The sequence below is a fragment of the Delphinapterus leucas genome, chromosome 4 (assembly GCF_059928025.1).
Source record: "Delphinapterus leucas isolate spDelLeu-1000000601 "Yukka" chromosome 4, BTC_Dleu_Yukka2, whole genome shotgun sequence".
NCBI lineage: Eukaryota > Metazoa > Chordata > Mammalia > Artiodactyla > Monodontidae > Delphinapterus > Delphinapterus leucas.
Window position 1 is genome coordinate 81280512 of NC_143132.1, and position 19495 is coordinate 81300006.

Consider the following 19495-nt stretch of genomic DNA (forward strand, 5'->3'; position numbering starts at 1 on the left):
GATGATGTATGGACGGGTGAATGGATGGATGAATGAATGTGTGGGTGGGTGGATGGATGGATGGATGGACAGATGAGCCACAACACAAAAGTGCTGTCCTTCAATTACAAAGAGGACTGCCACTGGAGAGTTGATCTCCTGTGCCACTCTCTCAGTGAACAGCACCTGCCATCAATCATGCCACCTAAGACAAAAACTTGGTGTCACTTTGGCTATTCTTTCTTACTCACTCCTTACAACAAACCAGCCCTGTCAGTTCCACCTCCTATATTTTAGCTTGTGAATCCCTTCTCTTCTCCTGAGCCCTACTGTCACTACCTTTGTTCAGGTCCTTCCCAATTCTCTCCTGGGTTTCTCCTGAGTTTCTACACCACCTAAAAACCATTCTCCAGGCCTCCAGTCTGTACCCACCCCTTGCAGTCCACTCTCCAGACTTGGGACAGAGTGATCTTTAAAAAGCACAAGTCTGTTCAGGTCACTACTGCCACCCCCTATCACCACCCCCACTTAAGGATGGTCCATGACACACTACAGACTTCAAGATAAAGCTCAAACACCTACACATGGCATCCCAGCTTTTATAATCTTGCTCCTATCTGCCCTTCCAGCCTTATCTGGCCAATCCACCCCTCCTTGAGTTCCAGATCCCCTCTAGCAGGTCTATGCTCTCTCTTACCCTGTGCCATTGCTTGGGCTTTTCCCTCTGCCTAGAATGTTCTTCCTCCACCTTCCCTATTCCTTTCCACATCCTTCGGAACTCATCATCCACCTAGGATGAGTGGTGGTCCCACTAAGAATTGGATGTCCCTCCTCCTAGGTGGTCCCAGTGCTTAGCACACGACCCTATGATCTGTTTCCTTGGCTGCCCTTCCCAGGTGTCTGGCCCGTGGAGTGCTGTGTTTTGTCCTCCATTGCACCTAGTACACCCTATCTAGTCCTGGCACAACGAATATTTCTTGACTCGATAACTACTTTGTCTCACGCCAAACGTGCCCTTTCTCAAAAGCATATTTGCAATCAGCATCACGTCTTGGACAATTATGTGACCAGTCAAGATAATTAACCAAGGATTAGGGTGTGGTCTGTGACTCTGGAAAAAATCTATTAGATTAGACATGTTGGGAACATGTATTTTTAACCAAAAGTCAAGAAACATGATCTGACAAATACGATCACATATTTTTCTGTCCCAGAAAAATTCGAATGTATAATGTCTACGGCTACCCAACCTGATCTGTCATTTAACCTTATTATGTTATCCAAACATGCCAGCTCAAAAGACATTGAAATTATAACTGATAAGTAAGTAGCTGACAGTTTTGGTGAGTTTATCATGCAGCAAGCATTATAGGAAGTGCTTTGCAGTCATCCCATTTAATCTTCTCAACTACCCCTTGAAGCGGATCTTTTTATTATCTCCACTTTACAGATCAGGAAACTGAGGCTTAGGTTACACAGCCAGCAATGGACACTTAACCAGCAATGGAATAGCAGTCTGTTTGATCCTCTCAGTCATTCTGTGATACTGACCTAACCATGACCTCTTAACCTTATTAGATCATCAGAAGAGCCACTTCTGGGCAAAAAATAGCTTGTGGCTTCTGGAAACTTTTATTAAAACTCTAAATCTCCTGGCAATAACTTTCAAAAGTCATGATTCAGACCAGCAGTGATATTTGAAAGTGGAATCATAATGCGGGTCTCCTGGCTGCAGAGATGCTCTCACTGCTGGAGAGGCATCCTCCACCTTGACATGTATGACAATCTGTGTTTTTCCTATTACTGGGTCTTTTGCCATCACTGTCTATTGAAAGGCACTGACCCTCATTCTGTCCTCCCTGAGGAATCCTCTCTTTCAGGGTTAATCGGTCTGTCCTCTTCCTTGGGTGTCATTTCACTGGGATCTAGAGCAATGTTTCTCAAAGTCCAGACAGCTGACCACCTGCATAATGATCACCTGGGCACTCATAAAAATGCGTAATCCTGGGCCCCGTCCCACAGCTATCACACAGAATCTCTACAAATTGGACCCCAGGAACTAGCATTTTAATCACATTCGCCAAGTAATTCTTATGAATACTAATGTCTCAGAACCACAAATGTAGTCTCCAGATCCTCACAGCTCCAAGTGTGATCCCTGGACCAGCATTAGCAGCTTAGTAGAAAACAAGGAATTCTTATGCCCAAATCCTGAAGGACTGAATCAGAATTTGCATTTCAATGAAATCCCCAGGTAGTTTGTATTCCCATTACTGTGCATACAGAGAACTAGTGATCAGAGCAGTGTTTCCTATGCATATCATGGCAGGCATAGAAAACGAAAGCATTTGTTTGGCATTTCTGTCACACAGAAGAGAATGCCAGCTGTGGCATGGGGAGGGTGGTGCTCAGCCTGCCCCAGACCCCAACCTGGCCACCCTGAAGGCTGAGGAGATTGGTATCTCAGGCGTACCTGTGCCGCAGCACGCTGGTTGAGAAGCAGTGGTCTACTTAGAGCACACCCAGTCCTTCTAACTTTCTTCATGAGCATAACTCCATAAATCTTGCTTATTCTTTTTTTTTTTTTTTTTTGCGGTACGCGGGCCTCTCACTGTTGTGGCCTCTCCCGTTGCGGATCACAGGCTCCAGACGCGCAGGCTCAGCGGCCATGGCTCACGGGCCCAGCTGCCCCACGGCACGTGGGATCTTCCCGGACCGGGGCACGAACCCGCGTCCCCTGCATCAGCAGGCGGACTCTCAACCACTGTGCCACCAGGGAAGCCCTGCTTATTCTTATTTCCTTCATCATTTGTCATTTCTTCTCTTGCATACCAAGAGTCAGAAATCTTCCCAACTAGGTCTTAGAACTAGGTCTTAGAAATCTTCACGCAATGGGAGGACACAGTCTCATCTTCAAGTTCTAGGTGGACTCTTTGAGAAATGTAGAGAGAAAAGTTTTGTCTGTTATTCTAAACAGTATGACCTAAGGAATACTAGGAAGAAATAAGAGCCTTCTTCCCTTTGAAGAATGCTCCTTTCCTCTTAGTCCACAGATCTGAGGATGGAGGATCCGCAACACGCAGAGCGGCATCCTCTCTCCTGAAGAGTGTGCCAAGAAGAATGTGATTTTTTAAAATCCTTCCTCAGCAGAATCTATCAGCTTATGAACTGGACAGTGTCCCTTCTCTTAGCCAGCCCCTGATAAGGGGATGACAGTTGGCATGGAAGGAATGGAATACCTTCAGAAACACTTCCTGGTGAGACCATCTGATCAGAGCGACCAAGTGTCAGGACACACCATCTGACTTCGCAAAGCTCCCGGCTGCGTGGGAACCCCATTGTGTTTCTTTCTTTCCCCCAATAAGGAAAATGTTGAAAATTTTTAAAGTTCAAAATAGTGAGCTCTTACTTTGAAGCAAATAGAACAAGGATTGTCATAGCCTAAGCAAACACAGTTGAGAAAGAAGTGGGGGGAAGTATTGCTAGCAAACAACTCGCGTTTTTTTCTTCTCTTTCCACCTTGCCTGCAAATCTGTGTCCAATTCTCTCCACTCTGCTTCTCCCAATCAAAGCACAGGCAAAGAAGCACACATTTTCGCTGGTTTAATGTTGGGCTGTTCCCCCTCTGTCCTGAGAGTGTACATCCCTCAAGTCTCAAAGGGCTGTCTGATCGTCCCTTTGTACCCCAGCTATTGAAGTTCCTCTGCGTTAGTAGTAGAAAGGACAGTGACCAGAGCATGCTGTCCCTTGCCGCCTCTGGTTGACTTTCATGGAATTCCTCCCTTGATCCAGATACGGAGGCAAAGCAGGCCTTTCTCCTTCTCTGACCAGGAAGTTCACAGATCTGTTGGCAGTTCACCCAGAGTAGCCGTGATGTCTAAGAAATAAATGGGTTTTTCTCTAAGTTCATAGCAAGAACGGTTGGTTAAAAATGTTCCATCCCTGATACGATTAACAAGTACTGAAAACATAAGACTGGGGACACCGACAGCAGAGCTGTTGTACACGACCATTTCAAACACAGAACACTGAGTCATCTTTCTGCTTCGTGGTCCAGGATGAAGAACAAGCTGTGGTACTTTGAATTCGGCACCTCAGAGACCTTCGCAGCCACCTGCAAGAAACTCCACGACCACATAGAGTTGGAGGTGAGTTCCCAAGGCTTGCTGGACCTTGGTTCTGCTCCTGGACTGTTAACGTACCCTCAGGACATGTCCTGGAGCGTCCTCAAGAGGTGATCCCAAGTGTAGTCCATTGTACATCCATCCTGTTCCCAACACATCCACGGCCTCACTCCCAGGAGGCTCTAGTCACAGTGCCTGCCTTTCTCGGCTCATCCAGACCTAGAGGCCCAGTGGACCCAGGTCCGCAGTCCCTTCCGGCCCCCAGCCCTCTCCCCACTGTGGCCTTGAAATTTCCCCTTTTCCGAGAGGTGAAGGCAGGTGCTGCCCACGCAGGCAGAGGAGCTGCTGTGAGGGTAGAGGCAATGTCCCAAGCCTGGTAAAAGTCTGGGAGCTGATGGCCACAGGGCTGAGGGGTCTGGGGTTGAGGCCGCAGGTAGCCAGACATCCCCCAGCTCGCCCGCCTCTGCTTTCAAGGAGCTGACTCACAGGCACCCAGGGCCGGCTTCATGGGTGTGCAACCTGCACAGTCGCTCAGAAGGCCCTTGGTTTAATGCTCTTCTGACACTGTCTTGAAATTCTTGATGATTTTTTAGCAAAGGGCCCTGTATTTGCATTTTGAACCAGGCCCCTCAAATTACACAGCTGACCCCACTGGTGCACTCGTGTTTTCCTCGCTCTGCTGGCACTTGGAGCAGCCTGCCTCAGACACTTGGCTTGTCAGCTTCCCTTCCCGGTGGATAACCTGCCCACTTCCCACCTCTCACCCCGCATCTGCTGGGCTGCTCTCGTGAGGTCTTGTCACTTCTATGAAAAGGTCTGCTTGGTCTCTGACCACCTGAAAGCCCAAACTTCTCTGCACACCTGCTGCGGGACCTCAGGCCCATCGGGTCCCTTGCCCATAGTTCTCAGTTTACCAACCCGCACCACCCCCTCCCCCAACCCCTTCCCATGGTATTCAGGCCTGTAGTCTTGTTTTCACTTGAGAAGAACAAGTGAAAGGCCGTCAGAGAGTTCGGCCAGGATGGGCTCCTCCCGGCCCATGGGCTTTGTCCCTAAGCCTGCAGTAGCAGTCAAGGGGGTCCCGGGCATCCCTTGGGGGAGGAGCCCTTCGCCTGAAGCAGTGTGGGAAAGCCCTGCCACTCCCTGCAGAAGGGAGCCTGCATTCACAGGGAGTTTTCACAAACAAAACACAAAGCCAGAGATTCTGTGCTTCTCTTTGACTCATCTGCCTGTCTCTCCCCAGCGGTTGCCGGGTTACCAACCCCAGGGTGGGAGGCGCCGCCCCAGCTAATCCCCTGAACTTTTAGCCAGCTCAGTCAGAGGGCAGAGAGGCCCAGGAGCCAGGGGCACATGTCCCCAGGTGGTACCACCTCCACCGGGGAAAGGCTGAGGAGCCCGCTGTGCCCGCTGTACTCTATGGATATGTAAATCCACGGCCGGGGAGCTGCAGGGAGGGAGGAGAGGGCTGGGCTGCAGACTGAACGTAGCTGGAGCGATGTGAGCATCTTTGCTGTTGGCATGATCATCTGCTGGGGTGTCTTTAATACACCCCAAGTGAGGGACAGCCCTGGCCTAACCACTGCCAGCTGCAGACACACAGCGACCGCTTGTTCTCCCTGCAGCTGGCCTGGAAACTGTGCCCAGAATAGAGCAGCTCAGCTCCCCTGCCTCTGTGGGCCCCGCCCTCCCAGCTCCCAGCCGGCAGCACCCTGGCCCCCTCCGAGTCCAATACTCAGTGGCTCTTCTTCAACCACAGAGGGGGCTGGTGGCCTCTGCAGGGGGTGAGGTGGTTCACACTGTGGGTCGTTGGGGGCTTTGGGAGCACGTCTTATTTTCCTTAGCTCCCCATAATGAGTCTTTAGTATTTATTCAGGACGCTAAAGATGGGGGGCTCATATGACAGGCAGCTTCTCACAGCCCGGAGGATTTGGGGCAGGCATCATTCTGTATCCAGGGAGCAGTGGGTGGACAGTCCTGGGTCTTGTGATCCAGAGGAGGCGAAAGAGACAGAAGGGGGAGGCGTGTGAGTGACAGGTGTAAGGAGCCTACAGGGCACCACAGGTAGATGTGAGAGCATCAGGGGCCTCAGGAAGAGCAGTAAGAGAAGGTATGTTAAGTGACCTTCTACATGTGGTCACTGCACACAACAGCCCAGGCCTGGGAGGACCAGCACGCTCATCAGTTCAAGGTCAGAGACCCCGGGAATAACCCCACACCGGTATTTATACTACACGCCATCGTTTCCAAAGCCCTCCCACAGCCTTTATTCCAGAGTCACACAACAAGCAGTGAGCTAAGTAGGCCAGGTATTCTTATCCCCTCATCACAGAAAGCAAGCTGAGGCACGGAGGTTTAGAAAGATAAACAGGAGAGAAAAGCAACAAGGGAAGACGGAAAAAAAATCACAGGCTCTGACTGCCTACTGTAATGTGTCCTCATTCGATACAATAACCCAGTGAGGCAAGTATTATCATATTTTGTTAAATGAGGAAACTGAGGCTCAGATACATTAAGTAACTTGACCAAGATTTCATTGCTGGAAACTTGTAAGACAGGAGATTTTAGGCATCCTGGAAGGAGTTAACTTAGAACACGATAAATAGAGATGGACCTAACAAGTGCTAGAAATTCGACGAATTTTTCAGCATGCACGCACTGTTTCTTCCTCCTTTACTGAATGTGGGGCCACTTGGTCCCCTCTCAGCTGAGGCAGCTGGGCAGGTCTGCTGAGAAATGCTTTAAGAGAACAGAGGGCACACTCCTACTGCTCGTTTGAGGAAGGAGGGGGCTCAGGCTGGACAGGAGGAGAGTCAGAGAGGGAAACTGCCTTAAAGTTTACTAAAGGTTTTCCCACACAGCATCTCATTTTATTTTGATCCACAGAACATGCAGGGAAGATATTAATGTCCTCACTTTACGGGTGAGGAACCTGAGGCTGAGAGGTTCAGTGACTTGAGAAGGGGCACGAAAGTAAGGGGTTCAGGGGAACAGATAGGAAAGTCTATTTCTAGTTTCGTGTCTGTGTGTCACCTTGGTAAAACTTGGATGGTGAAACTTAAAGGTAAAATGAGCTTATGCAGGGAAGGTCTCCATTGAAAGTCTCTCACAAGGAATACAGCCTGTTTTTCAGAGGCTTGTGGCCTACTGAGGCCTAGGAGACTTGGTCCCTTCTCTGAAGTAAAGCTTACAGCCCAGTTGACAGAACATACAAGAGCTGGTTAATATAATACTTACTTAACCTAAGGAAACTGGATCCTGGGGCCTTGAGGAGCCACGTGAGCAATCACCCTGGACACTATTTTGGGGTCAAAGACTAAGGCTGGGGAGAAGGTGACTCCAGATCTACTGTTCACCTGCAGACATTTGGTCGGGGTGGGGGTGGGGGGCGGTACTCAGTGAAAGGGGCTTGGTCTGGACAAGCGTTAGCCCTCCTCAGTGGAAGTCTGTTGTCTGGGCCTCAGTATTCTCATCTATAAAATGGGAAGAAAGGGGTTAGCCTACTTCCCAGGGCTATTATTCGGATTAACATTTTCAGGTTTGTTATTTTTTTAAGTTAATTGGCAGTGGTGCTAAGTGCCTCACAGAATCTACCAAGCAGCCCCAAGTGGCAGGTATCATATCACCTTTCCAGAGATGGGGATAGAAGCTAAGAGAAAGCGAGAAGCTCGCCTGAGGTCCACAGCCTCTGAGTGGTCAGGTCAGGCTTCAAATCCAGATTTGCCCAAAACTCGGGTGTTTCAGGGCAGTACTGGCACCTTATTCTAGAGCAGAGATTCTCACAGATACGAGGTATGCTTGATCTGCTCGTAGTCACATACTTTTATTTATTTTAACATTTCAGATAACATTAAAAGCAGGCATGAGACTTTTACATTTATGAAAAAGAGAGCAAAAAATTATATATTGCGAATGCACGCTCTAAATGTTTCTTCCACGGGCACACAAAGGAAGCTGTGAAAGTTAGTGCCGTTCCTGGGAAATGGGTGCTCATAAATTGCGGTTGCCTCTAATTAAGAAGCCAGCATGTCACCCACATGGTTGTCATCAGCCCTGGTCTCAATGTCTCTGACTTCCCTTCCCTTCCAAAGCCGCCTTTGATGTTTATTCTAATCTGATTTTACCTGAATAAACGGGTGGGGGAAGGGTGAGGGAGGGGCACAGTGAGTCACCCCCTGCACCCCAGGCCCAGAATAGCCTTGCACAGGTTTTGAGCTGTAGTTACATGGAGCAAAAGAGGCAGGCTTCTGCTTGAGCACTTATTTTATTACAAGCTGTGGAAATTTTTCATTTTACTGGTTAAAAATAAGAACCTCCAAAATTCCTTGATATTGTATCTACTTTTAAACAATGTTCACAAGGGAAGCCTAGCCAGCTCCACTAATATGAACCTCTGCATGGGGAAAAGTGAGTCCAAATGTGGAAGCTGCTTCAAAAGAATCTGTTCCCCAGTATATTTTGGGAATCTCTGCACATCAGTTCCCCCCTTTTAATTGAGGATTTTTTTTTTAATACAACAAGGTTTTGAGAACTTTTTAGATCAAACCCTCCCATTTCCCCCTCACTTAGAATTGGTGTTTGTCAATATTTTGTTGTATTCCCTTCAAGTATCTTTGTAACCAAAGAAATAAAATTTTCTGGATGGAGTCGAGTTCCCACAACCCTTTGGTGCTCTGCAGCTTGCCTTTTTCACTCACCATTAAGCTCTTGAGACCTCTCCGCGGTGACGTTGCCGGAGCTGGTTCATTTCTTTTACCCGCTCTGTGCTGTGGTGCTCCCACACCACGATGGGGAATATCGCACCCCACGATGGGAGGAGAAGCAGAAATGGGAACTCTCAGACACTGCCGGGGCACAGACAGCAGTGGTAAACCACTCTGGAGAGCAGTTTGACAGCAAATGCTGAACTGAAAACGCACCTGTAGGCCAAATGACCCAGCAGGTTCTTCACGTCCTAGACCTGGAGAGCTTCCTGTACGTGAGTTTGCAAGGGGATGAGCATGGAGGTGCAGTGCAGCACTGTTTTATTAAAACAAAATGGAACCAACCCCAAAAGGCTGTGTTAGTCTAACACTTCAAAAAGATGGCGTGAGTGAAAGTACTAAAGGCCGCTGAATCATATATTTTAAAATGGTTAATTTGGTGTCAGGTGAATTTCATCTCAGTTTTTTTAATGTGATTTTTACAAAAGGGAATGTGCTGGGCACAGTACTAGGGATCTTGAAGCCATAGCATGAGATGGGCCCTGTCTATGAGAATCCTCAATTCTAAAACTAATATTTAGCACAGCCATGTGTATGTAAAGAAGCTGAGTAAATAATGAATCAGATTACTTTAAGATTGAGCAGATACCTTTAGCTACTCCAATCCAGTCAAGTGTCATTACTTTCCAGAAGAGCGAAATCAAGGACTTTACAGGTTCAGTAGCTTGGCCAAGTTCACCCAGCCAGTAAGTGGCAGGAAAGAACCCATGGCTGCCTTGGTATCCACTGGCAATTTTGCACACTCCTCAATTAGAGGGAAGAGAACTTCAAGCACCTTGGCCTCTTCTGGCATCATCTACACCTTCTCAGCTTGGGCGGGTAGAGCCTTTCAGAGCTTGGAGTAATGAAGGTGGGAACTAGCTAAATGCTCAGCCCATCAACACAGCCACAGTGATTCCAGAGGAGATGAAACGAAAACGTATTCATGGGGAAGGGAAAGTTGAGAAGAGCATTGCAGGGGATTTTGAGCTCTTAGAAAACAAAAGGTGGCAACCTGATCATGCATCAAACCCTGGAGTCAAAGACTGGAATGGGCCTTAGAGGACATCCTCTCCCGTCTCTGGAGTCCATTCACTTCCTCCATCGAGTCCAGGGTCTCCATCTTTCCAGCAGCATCCTCACTGTGAGGCCACCTAAGGCAGCTGGTGCTCTTCAGATTTCTCCTTCTTGCCCATCCTACAGTTCTCACTGCTCCAAATACCCCAGCCTCAGTTTCTTCCCGCTCCCTCCTACTACGTGTGCTAAATTCTCTTCTTCATTATTAAAAGTAATCCAAATCCATGGTAGAACATGTTAAACCATAGAGAGGCGAAAAGGAAAAGTAACCCAGTCTCAGCAATCAGGGATCAGTACTGTTCTAATGTTGATCTTATTTCAATCCTGTAATATTAGCCTTTGTGTCTTTAAAAGCAGGCCTCTGGAGGACCTCTGTGATTCTTTGATTTCCTAAATCTTTATCCATTTTTAAACACAGCTCCATCCTTTCCGTCTCTCTCCCTCTTTCAGCCACGCACTGACTACAAGTTTCCTTCACTGATCCTTAAAATCTTTCAGCCTACTACGAAGAAATTGTTTCTGTCAGTTCCTCTTTAAAAATCCCATTGTTTGCTTACAGTTTCTGACACGTAACTTTTTCTCTCTTAAATGACCCTCTTTTTTAGTCCCTACACATGCATACCCTGTATTTCACTTCAAGCCTCCATTCATCCTTATGCTTTTATTTTCTTGTTCTTTTCCGTTTCCTTTGTTCTTTGTGAATTGCTTTGATTTTCTTTGTCTTCAGACTCCTGGCTAACACATGCTTTGTGTCTCCCAAGGACTTTGGAATAATTTTTAGGGATGAATTCTCATGCCTACATTTTCACAAAGCAGGCGGGGATATATGCAACAGAGTGGGTAGATGAGGCCCGAGGAGGTCTCAGGAGACTGAGGCTGGGGTCACATGACTCAGCATGTTGGGCTAGAAGGCACCTCCACACAGATTCCTGGGCGATCTCTCGGCCTAACCTCTGCCCCAACGAGCTTATTAACTTTTCTACCCACCAAGGTCCCTTAGTGAAAGAAAAACTTTCCCCAAGCTATGTCTACCAAACAAATGCATCTTTTAAATAATAATGACCTGTGAGGCCCTGTCAGTGGGAAATGTATTATTTCTCTTAGACTTTTTAGAATATTGAAAAGAATTCATGATCTTCATCTCTACACTCAGGAGATTCAGGGACCTTGGATGAGAGCTATTCCCATCCTTTTCTGCTTCTACAACTGGGTTATGAAACAGGCAGAGAATATTACATACAAATATGTTCATTGGCTATGGTGGATAGGTCTTTGGTTCTCTATCTTAGTGAGGTCGTAAACTTGCTGATCCTAGTATTCTATAGAAGAGGAACTAAGAAAGGAGAAGAATTGACTCTTTCAGGAAGGGCATATAATCTAACAAAGGAGCGGTTAAATAATGTGTGCACATACACGCGATATCTCAAGTCCATTGGGATCCACAAGTTAATAACAATAGCAGCCACTTCCTGAGCGCTCATCTTGCAACAAGCTCTGTCCTAGCACTTTGGTACACGGTCTTGTTTAATCCTCATAACAACTCTGCATGGTGCGTATTGTTTACTCAAGGAAATTGAGTCTCCTAAAGATAAGTACTGCAAGATCAGCTCAGATGAAAGCCCACATGCTCCCACAATGCCACAGCCCTCCCGGTAGGAGCTGGCCTCTGCATTACACCTCTGCTTTCCCCCTAATGTATGTGTCAGCTGAGTTGGTGGCGGGGCTCCCATTCAGGACTTGGCAAGCTGTCTGAAGCAAGGCCTCTATCTTATTCATCCTGTCTCCCCAGTACCTGAAATGAAGTAATTGCTCTCTAGTTATTGATTGTACAATTTGAACCCAAGTGTAAAAAAAATCCCATAATTAGTGTGAACACTAACAGAAATTACTACTTGACCAGACTCAAGTGATACCTTTTTGTTGGAAGCCGCCAAAGTAAAAGGGACCCACCTTGCTCCAACTGCAACACAGAGTGGGAGACAGCTGAGCTTGCAGTCCAGTCAGTACTCAGGCCTTCTCCTAACTGTGAGGTGAGTGGGAAGACCTCCCACGCCCATCTCTGAGCTGTTGCTGAGAACTTTGAAAGTAGCCGAGGGTCTGGGACAACTGTGAACCCAGGACAGGAAATGCCAGAGTTCTCCCACCTCTTTCCCACCCAGGAGAATGAAGACAGTGAGTGGGCAGAGCCCATATGGCAGCAAGGGTGCAGGGCTGCTAGGGGGTTAGAAGAAGTGACTCTGAAAGGCAGAAGGAAGGGTCTCCATCCTGAGCCCTCTCTGGTGGCCAAGAAGCCTACCTGCCCCTATGGCCATCAGCCCCGCTCTATCTGCAGGCAAGTCTGACCCTTCAGAAAGCCCCATCCACCCCAAGTCGGTCTGACATCCCCAGACAGACAGCAAAGCCCATGAATCTGCATCCAGAGCAAGAATGCCTCAACACACCAGGACTTTTTTTTAACCTGGGGAGGATGGAGCAGCGGATAGGAAACGGCGTTGCCCTCTGTCCAACTCTGAGGCAACCCACCACTGTGAGCTCTGAGAAACAGCAGTTTTGTTTTGGAAACTGGCATCCAGGGCAGGCTTGCTCCTGGAAATGAATTTGGTTCCCCCTCAGCTGCAATGTTCTACTTCCAGCCTCCCTGCCAACACCCCCTTCCAGCTGCCCCTCTCAAAGGCACCATTGTGCCCGCCTGGCACAGCAACAGAGGAGGGATGAAGAGGAAGAAAACATTTTCTGCCCATGGGATGTTCTTAAGCAGGTTGTGTGTACATGGCTTCAGTGCTGCATTCCTGGAGCCCACACAAACCCGCCAAAATGCCATCATCCCTGTCACAGATGGCAGCCACTTTCCAGTCTAACTGGCCCGCCACCACTCACTGTCAGAGAACGCGGAGCATGCGGCTAGATGGACACGGGCGGTAGGAGGGGGACCATGATGACACTTTTTCCGCACAGCACTTTAGCCTGCCAAAGCAAGGCTGAATGAAGACTCCGAATCTCTGAACTGGAAGGGGATCTGGTCCCATGTACCGCTCAACTGAAAGATTCATTCTGGCTTATTCTGATAAGTAGACATCCAGCCTTTTCCTGAATACTCCAAGGGTAGGAAGCTCACTACTTTTCCAGAAGCCTGTTCCATTGTTAGAAGGCTCTGACTTTCAGAAAGTTCTTCACGATGTTGAACAAGGATGTATGTCCCTTTCATCGCCACATCCTTCCCTCGTCAGCCCTTAGCACAATGCTTGGAAGAAAATAGAGGCCCAATAAGTGTTTGTGGGATGCATGACTGAATTCCCCATCTTTGGGCCTATTTCCACCATCTGAGGGCACACAGAACATGCCTTTCTGCTCCTCCACACGACTGCCCTTCATAGGGCTGAAATCTATCTTCCATGTCATCTCCTATTGATCTTTGCTGACGTCCCCAGTTCCTATACAACTTGATGTACAGACTCCTGACTATCCTGACCACTCTTCTCTTGATAGACTCTATTTTTTCCAGTGTCCTCCTTAAGATGAAGAATCAAATCCCTTACATCTAGAATACTCCAAAAGTAGTCTCATAGATAACAAAGCACAAAATTCACAAGGCCTCAGGTACATGCTCTGTAAGCTGGACTGTCTTCTTGATCTCGTCATTTGCATCTTCTGCAGGAAACCTGTAAGTTCATGAAGCCCACCACAAACCTGGAAAAACTGGGAAAACAAGGACCTTCCTCAGTTTCACTGACTCAGTGTTTCCTCATCTGTAAAAAAGAGGATACAAATACCAACCTTGCGGGGCTGTAAGGATTAGACATAAAATATATGAAGTGCCTGGTTCATAATAGCTACTCAATAAATTATATCTATTAATATTATCATATAGCACATGTGTATTAGTATCTAACCGCCCAAAGCAAGACATTAGCTCCTAAAATGCTATAAAACAGCTCCTCTGAATGCAGGGGAAGCCACTGCTCTGGAAGATTTAGCTACATGCCAGGCCAAAAAAAATTTTTTTAATGTAGATAATACCAGACTGTCTTTCTAGAAATGTTATCATCACTCATCAACACCACTCAATTTCTTCCCTTTTCTTCCGACAGGATACACATCAGATTATTGACACTAAAAACATTCTCTCTAGTTCTTCTCTAGGGAAAATAGACAGCACTATTTGCCCTGACTGCTTTTCTTTCACTCCCAGTAAATTTCTCTGTTCTGGCCATAGGCCCTGCAGATATGCAGATATCTACTGCCTTCTCAGTGGTATGCTGGGGCCAGCTTGCCTGCTGGCACATCTCTTCCCAACTCTGCCTTCGGTGATGTCACATTTGTAGCTTGAAATTGGCCATAGTGGGAATATTTACACTGTGGAACACCACAATCAGAGCTTCTTTTTTTTCCTGGAGATCCCGCTGTTAAGCATTTAGCAGGATATCACTGCCTCTAGCGTTGACCTGCAGGAGGTCCCTTAAGGAAAGGGACTGTGTCGCATTTCCACTCCATCCCCAGGGTCTAGCACAAAATAGGTTCCCAACATTCTTGATGCATGAATGAGTGCTTTTTGTCTTCTGTCTCTTAATGTTTGTCTCATATACATCATGTCCCATGTGTCCTATTCTTATTACCAGCTGTTCAGGTATAGAGTTCCCTTAGCTGTGATCAGAGGACCATTTCTTGCAGACTTGGATTAACCTTCCGTATTTCTCCCTAACCTGGGCATTCAGTCCACTTTATTCGGTCAATATACTCATCCTGGGAAGTTGTGGGAACTCGTCTAGGAAGGAAAAAAACCTTGTCAGGTTTCTTTAAGGAACACCTTGGTTTTTGTTTGAGGATCTCTGTACACATTCTTCCAATTAAAAAATAGTTATATTGGACTTCTGAAATGGGTAAGACATACCAGAACTATGGAAAACACAGAGCCATGGAACATATGGTCCCTCCCTTCTGGGAGCTTAAAATCTCCTGGGGACAGGCAAATATGCATGATCTACGGCAGAATATACATTCCATATACGACAGAAAAACAATGCAATGAAAATTCAGAGAAGGGGAAGATCCATTTCTAGCTAGAGCAATTTCCTCTACAGAAAAAGCCCCAGAGAGGAGCTAGCTTTTGAGCTGGACTAGGATTTTAATGCGCATCAAAGAGCTGCATGGCAGTTTAGACAGTGAGTGCAGCAGAAACAGAAGCAAGTAGGCCCAGCTCCGTGGCCTATATATGTGGCCCTAATTAAGCCCTAGCTCTTCCAAGAGACAGCCATGTGATCTAGAAAGGTAACTTACCACCTCTAGGCCTCATTGTTCTCATTCTGGTAATCAGACATTACCAAACCTAATGTTCCATCTGGCTTTACCATTCTAAGATTCTGTGCTTTGGCCCTCATCCAGCTGCCAAAATTCCTCTTTACAAAATCACTCACGTGTCCTCTTGGTTGCCAATCTAAATGACCAGAGGTCTAATTCCAGATCTGATGACTCTGATTAGCTGTGTGACAATGGACCATTCCTTTCACCTCCTTAACCTCCATTTTTCTCATCTATAAAATGAGGTAATTAGACTGAATGATCTTGCAAGACTCTTCAGGTCTTTGATTCCATGAGAACACAGATGCAGAGATGAGAGATAGAGGGAGAGCCTTTTTGGAGAATGGAAAGGAAGAATGCACAGAGAAAATGGCATTTGTAGAAATTTGGAAGAAGAGCACAGAAAGGGTGCTAGGGTGTCCTCAAGTGTATCCTACCACTAAAGGACTGCAATAATGGGTCCAGACAAGGATCATCATCCACTGATTAAGAGCTCTATAATGGAAGAGTCAGGCTGACGACACCCGAACCCACTAACCAACCTGAACATCACCAAAACATGAGACAACTAAACTATGTGTCTCCTGATGAGATGCAATAGGAAATACACTGATAGAGTATTCTTGCCAAAATGTCGACCCTGAATTTGATCAAGTCTCCAGACAGGCTGGGAATATGTTTTAAAAACACCTCAGAGATGCAAAGTGTGGTCCATCATGTATGCAACCTCAGTATCACCAGGGAGGATGTAGAAATGCGGTCTCAGCCCACCTCAGACCTCCCAAATCAGAATCTGCATTTTAATCATCCTGAAGTGATTCGTATGCACGTTAAAGTCTGCTCTGCTGTACAGGACAAATGACCCATTACCCATTTCTTTCAATAAAATATTATACGGCAAGAAAAAAAAAAAGAACAGGGAATTTATAGATCAGAAGAAACCTAAAAGACGTATCAACCAAATTCACTCTGTAGACCTTTCAGACAAAACAATTTTCTTTTTCAAATGAGACTGTTGAGGAAATTTGAACAATTGCTGGCTATTTATCAATGTTAAAGAATTATTGTTACTTTTTAAGAATGATAAGTGAATTGAGATAATTCTTTTTTTAAGAGTCTTATTTAGAGATACATACAGAAGTATTTATAGATGAAATGATAGAACATCAGAGATTTGCTATAGAATAGTTCAAATGAACTGGGGTAGAGTTGAAATAAGATCAGCTGTGAATTGCTAATTGCTGAAGCTGAGATTTGGGGTACATGGGATTTATTATTTTATCTTCCTACATATTTGAAAATATCCATAATAGAAAGATTTTTAAAAAGAAAGTCCAGGAAGGAGTCACCAAAGATGGGAGAGACAATCAAGATAATGCAGAGGCAGGGAACCCAAGAAAGAAAATTTCAAGCTGAAAGGGGACAAATGCCCCCAGAGGCATCGAGGCCTGGGTTACACTTTATAATCTGGCCTGGAAGAGGTCATTCCAGAGAGCAGACACTGCCCAATGGCAGGAGTATGAAACAAAACAATCTGCGTTCCGAACTGGAGAAAATCAGCGTAATCCATGGCACCGTGAATCGAGGTCAGAAGACGGGAGAATTTCCTAGTTGCTAAAAACTGAAACAGGTCATCAAATAAATTATGGGATCTCCTTCTCTGAGGACCTTCCTAAATAGGATCGTCCGGGCTGAAATGCAGGCGGCCTCACTCAGATCCGCCGCCTTTTTCAGGTCACCGAGGCCGGCAGGTACGCACCCGGGGCTCGGAAAAGCCCGAGGCCCGGGCAGGGAAGCACCACTGCCCTCTCTCACCTCCTCGGCTCTCTGCCCCTCAGAGAGCACGGAGAACTTGGCGGGTCCTAGTTCTGCCCAAAATTATGGGGATTTTAAGGATCTGAGACGTGGGGGAGGGGGTTGGGGGAATGGGATGAATACGACTACCCACCGGCCCTCCACCAAACCAACCATCCCTTGGCTTAGAAAGAAACTAGAACTATGGGTACTGTCGTCGCAAGTGGGGACGACTGTTGAACTTGCCGACAGCTGCGGCCGGCGCAGCAAGGCCTGAAGCAGGCGGGCGCGGGCGGCTCCCGGCCTGGGCTCCGGCAGATTCCTGAACGGCTTCCAGGCGGGCAGGAACCGGGCTGGCCTGGATGCACCCCACCCCACCCCGCGCCTGCAGCGCTGCTGCCTCGGACCCGGGAGGCCCGCGTCCGGCACCTCGCAGCCCGCGCCCACTCTGAGCACAACTTGGGGCGTGTGCGAGCTTGCTGCCGGGCAGCCGGGACAACAGCCCTCTGTTTCGACCCATACCCGGCTGTAAATACCTGGGTTTTGCTGCAGCGCAGCCTCGGCTCAGGGGCGAGCCTGCCAGCCCGGTCCTAGGTTAGCGATGGCCAATGGTGAGCACAGGGACCGCCCTCCTCCTTGCGCTCTCCCCAGGAGGCGCCCCCCACCCGGGTCCCAGCAGGGGGAGGGGGCCCCTATGACGTCATGGAACTATTGGAAGATTTAGCTGAGGAACCCGCCGGGAGCGGCCCTGGGGCCGGTGTTCCATTTAAGCCTACAGTGTACTTCTCTGGGCTCCACGTTCCCAGATCTAGCACGGCAACTTTCTACCTTTCCCGAGCCTTAAGCAGCCCTGGGGTTCTGAAAGAAATCAGTGTGTGGTGTCCAGGCCAAGAAGCGTGGAGAATGGGCATGCAGGTATGGTCAGGCAAGGCTCCCACTAGCATGAGTTGGGCCAAGGGGCCATTAAAATGCTTCCAGCAAGATCTCAGGTAGTGGGAGGATGATTTCAGGCTGAAAAATGCCTCATGGCACAGGTAATATTATTATTAACTGTAATAACAATGCAGACTGTTTTGGAATGCTGCTGTCTTCCAGAGACCAGTCAAACCCTCGAAGTAAATGTTATTTCCCCATCCCCACCCCATCTTACAGATGACAGATTAAAGCTCAAAGAGGTTAAGGAACCAACACAGGATCGCACAGCTGGCAAGTGACAGAGCCAGGATTTAAACCCATATCTCTTTGTCTCCAAGCCCAGGCATGCTCCTTCCAAGACAAGGCACTGCCTCTCAATTTCCAAATAGGTGCATTCCAAAGGTGGGGAGCAGCTACATCCAACAGTCCCCAGGCTCCCCCCACCTCTTCTACTTGCCCCAGTCCACCTATGACTCAGTGAGATAGTGGGGGAAGGGGACCTTCTATCATAAAGCAGAGTGAGGATTGTTTGCTCTTCCAGAGAGAGGTTCACGGCTTACCAAGTTAATAACTAACACTCCTAGCTTGTTATGACTAGAGATGGAGGGGACAGAGTGCACTTAAAACAGCAGTAGGGAAGAAAGGTGACTTTATGGAATACCGTGTGCCAAGGACTGTGCTGTGCTAATGGTTTACTTTTTTTTTTTTTTTTAACACAAATCTGGCACAGAAGCAAGATATAATACTGATACCAACATTGACGTGCCAGGCACTGCTCTGAGTACTCTACAATACAGAGTAGTAGTGGGAGATTTCAATTATTCAAACAACAGCTGGAAGTTTAATTTTGCGACAAGTCTAGCATCAGCAAAAGTCCCAGTTTGCTGCACTGACTCTTTCGTCTCCAGAGTAGAATCTGGCATCTGACTTGCCTGAGTTTGCAACCGAGCTCTGCCAGCCTGTAGAGGGGAAGTTGTGTAGCCTTGAGCCAGCACCCTAACCCCTCTGAGACCCTGTCCCTTGGGGGTAGCAATGGTGCCTCCCTCACGGTGTTCATGTGAGCATCCCAAGAGAGAATGTAAGGGAAGGACCAGCACAGTGCTCAAGGAAGCTCTTGTCAAATAGCTGCTAGTATTATTATTATTACTTCTAGAAGGGAGGGGGCGTTTTGGCCAACAATGAATAAATTGAGGTCACGCGGAAGTCACTACAACCAACAGAGAAAGTGACTGAGTGGTCTAGGAGGTGATAAGCGTTCAAGAACTCAATGCTGGGCACAGGGTTGAGCAAAGCTAATTTCAGGGTTTGGAGAAAAGTCTGACCCAGTGAATAAGTCAGAGAATAAGTCTGACATTTATAAATCCCTAAATAAGAATATGTGTGGGGCTTCCCTGGTGGCGCAGTGGTTGAGAGTCCGCCTGCCGAATCAGGGGACACGGGTTCATGCCCCGGTCCAGAAGATCCCACATGCCGCGGAGCGGCTGGGCCCGTGAGCCATGGCCACCGAGCCTGCGCGTCCGGAGCCTGTGCTCCGCAGCGGGAGAGACCACAACAGTGAGAGGCCCGCGTACC

The 19495-nt window shown here is 47.5% G+C and overlaps 1 protein-coding gene across 15 annotated transcripts in view; it reads left to right on the top strand.

Moving 5' to 3' along the window:
- The window catches only part of DGKG (diacylglycerol kinase gamma), a 206741-nt gene that overhangs the window by 138306 nt on the left and 48940 nt on the right, over positions 1-19495 (top strand). For all 15 annotated transcript variants that reach the window (XM_089910732.1, XM_089910727.1, XM_089910731.1 and 12 more), the window contains one exon: positions 4037-4127. In XM_089910732.1, coding sequence (XP_089766858.1) covers positions 4037-4127 — 91 coding nt within the window. The remainder of the gene's footprint in view (positions 1-4036; positions 4128-19495) is intronic.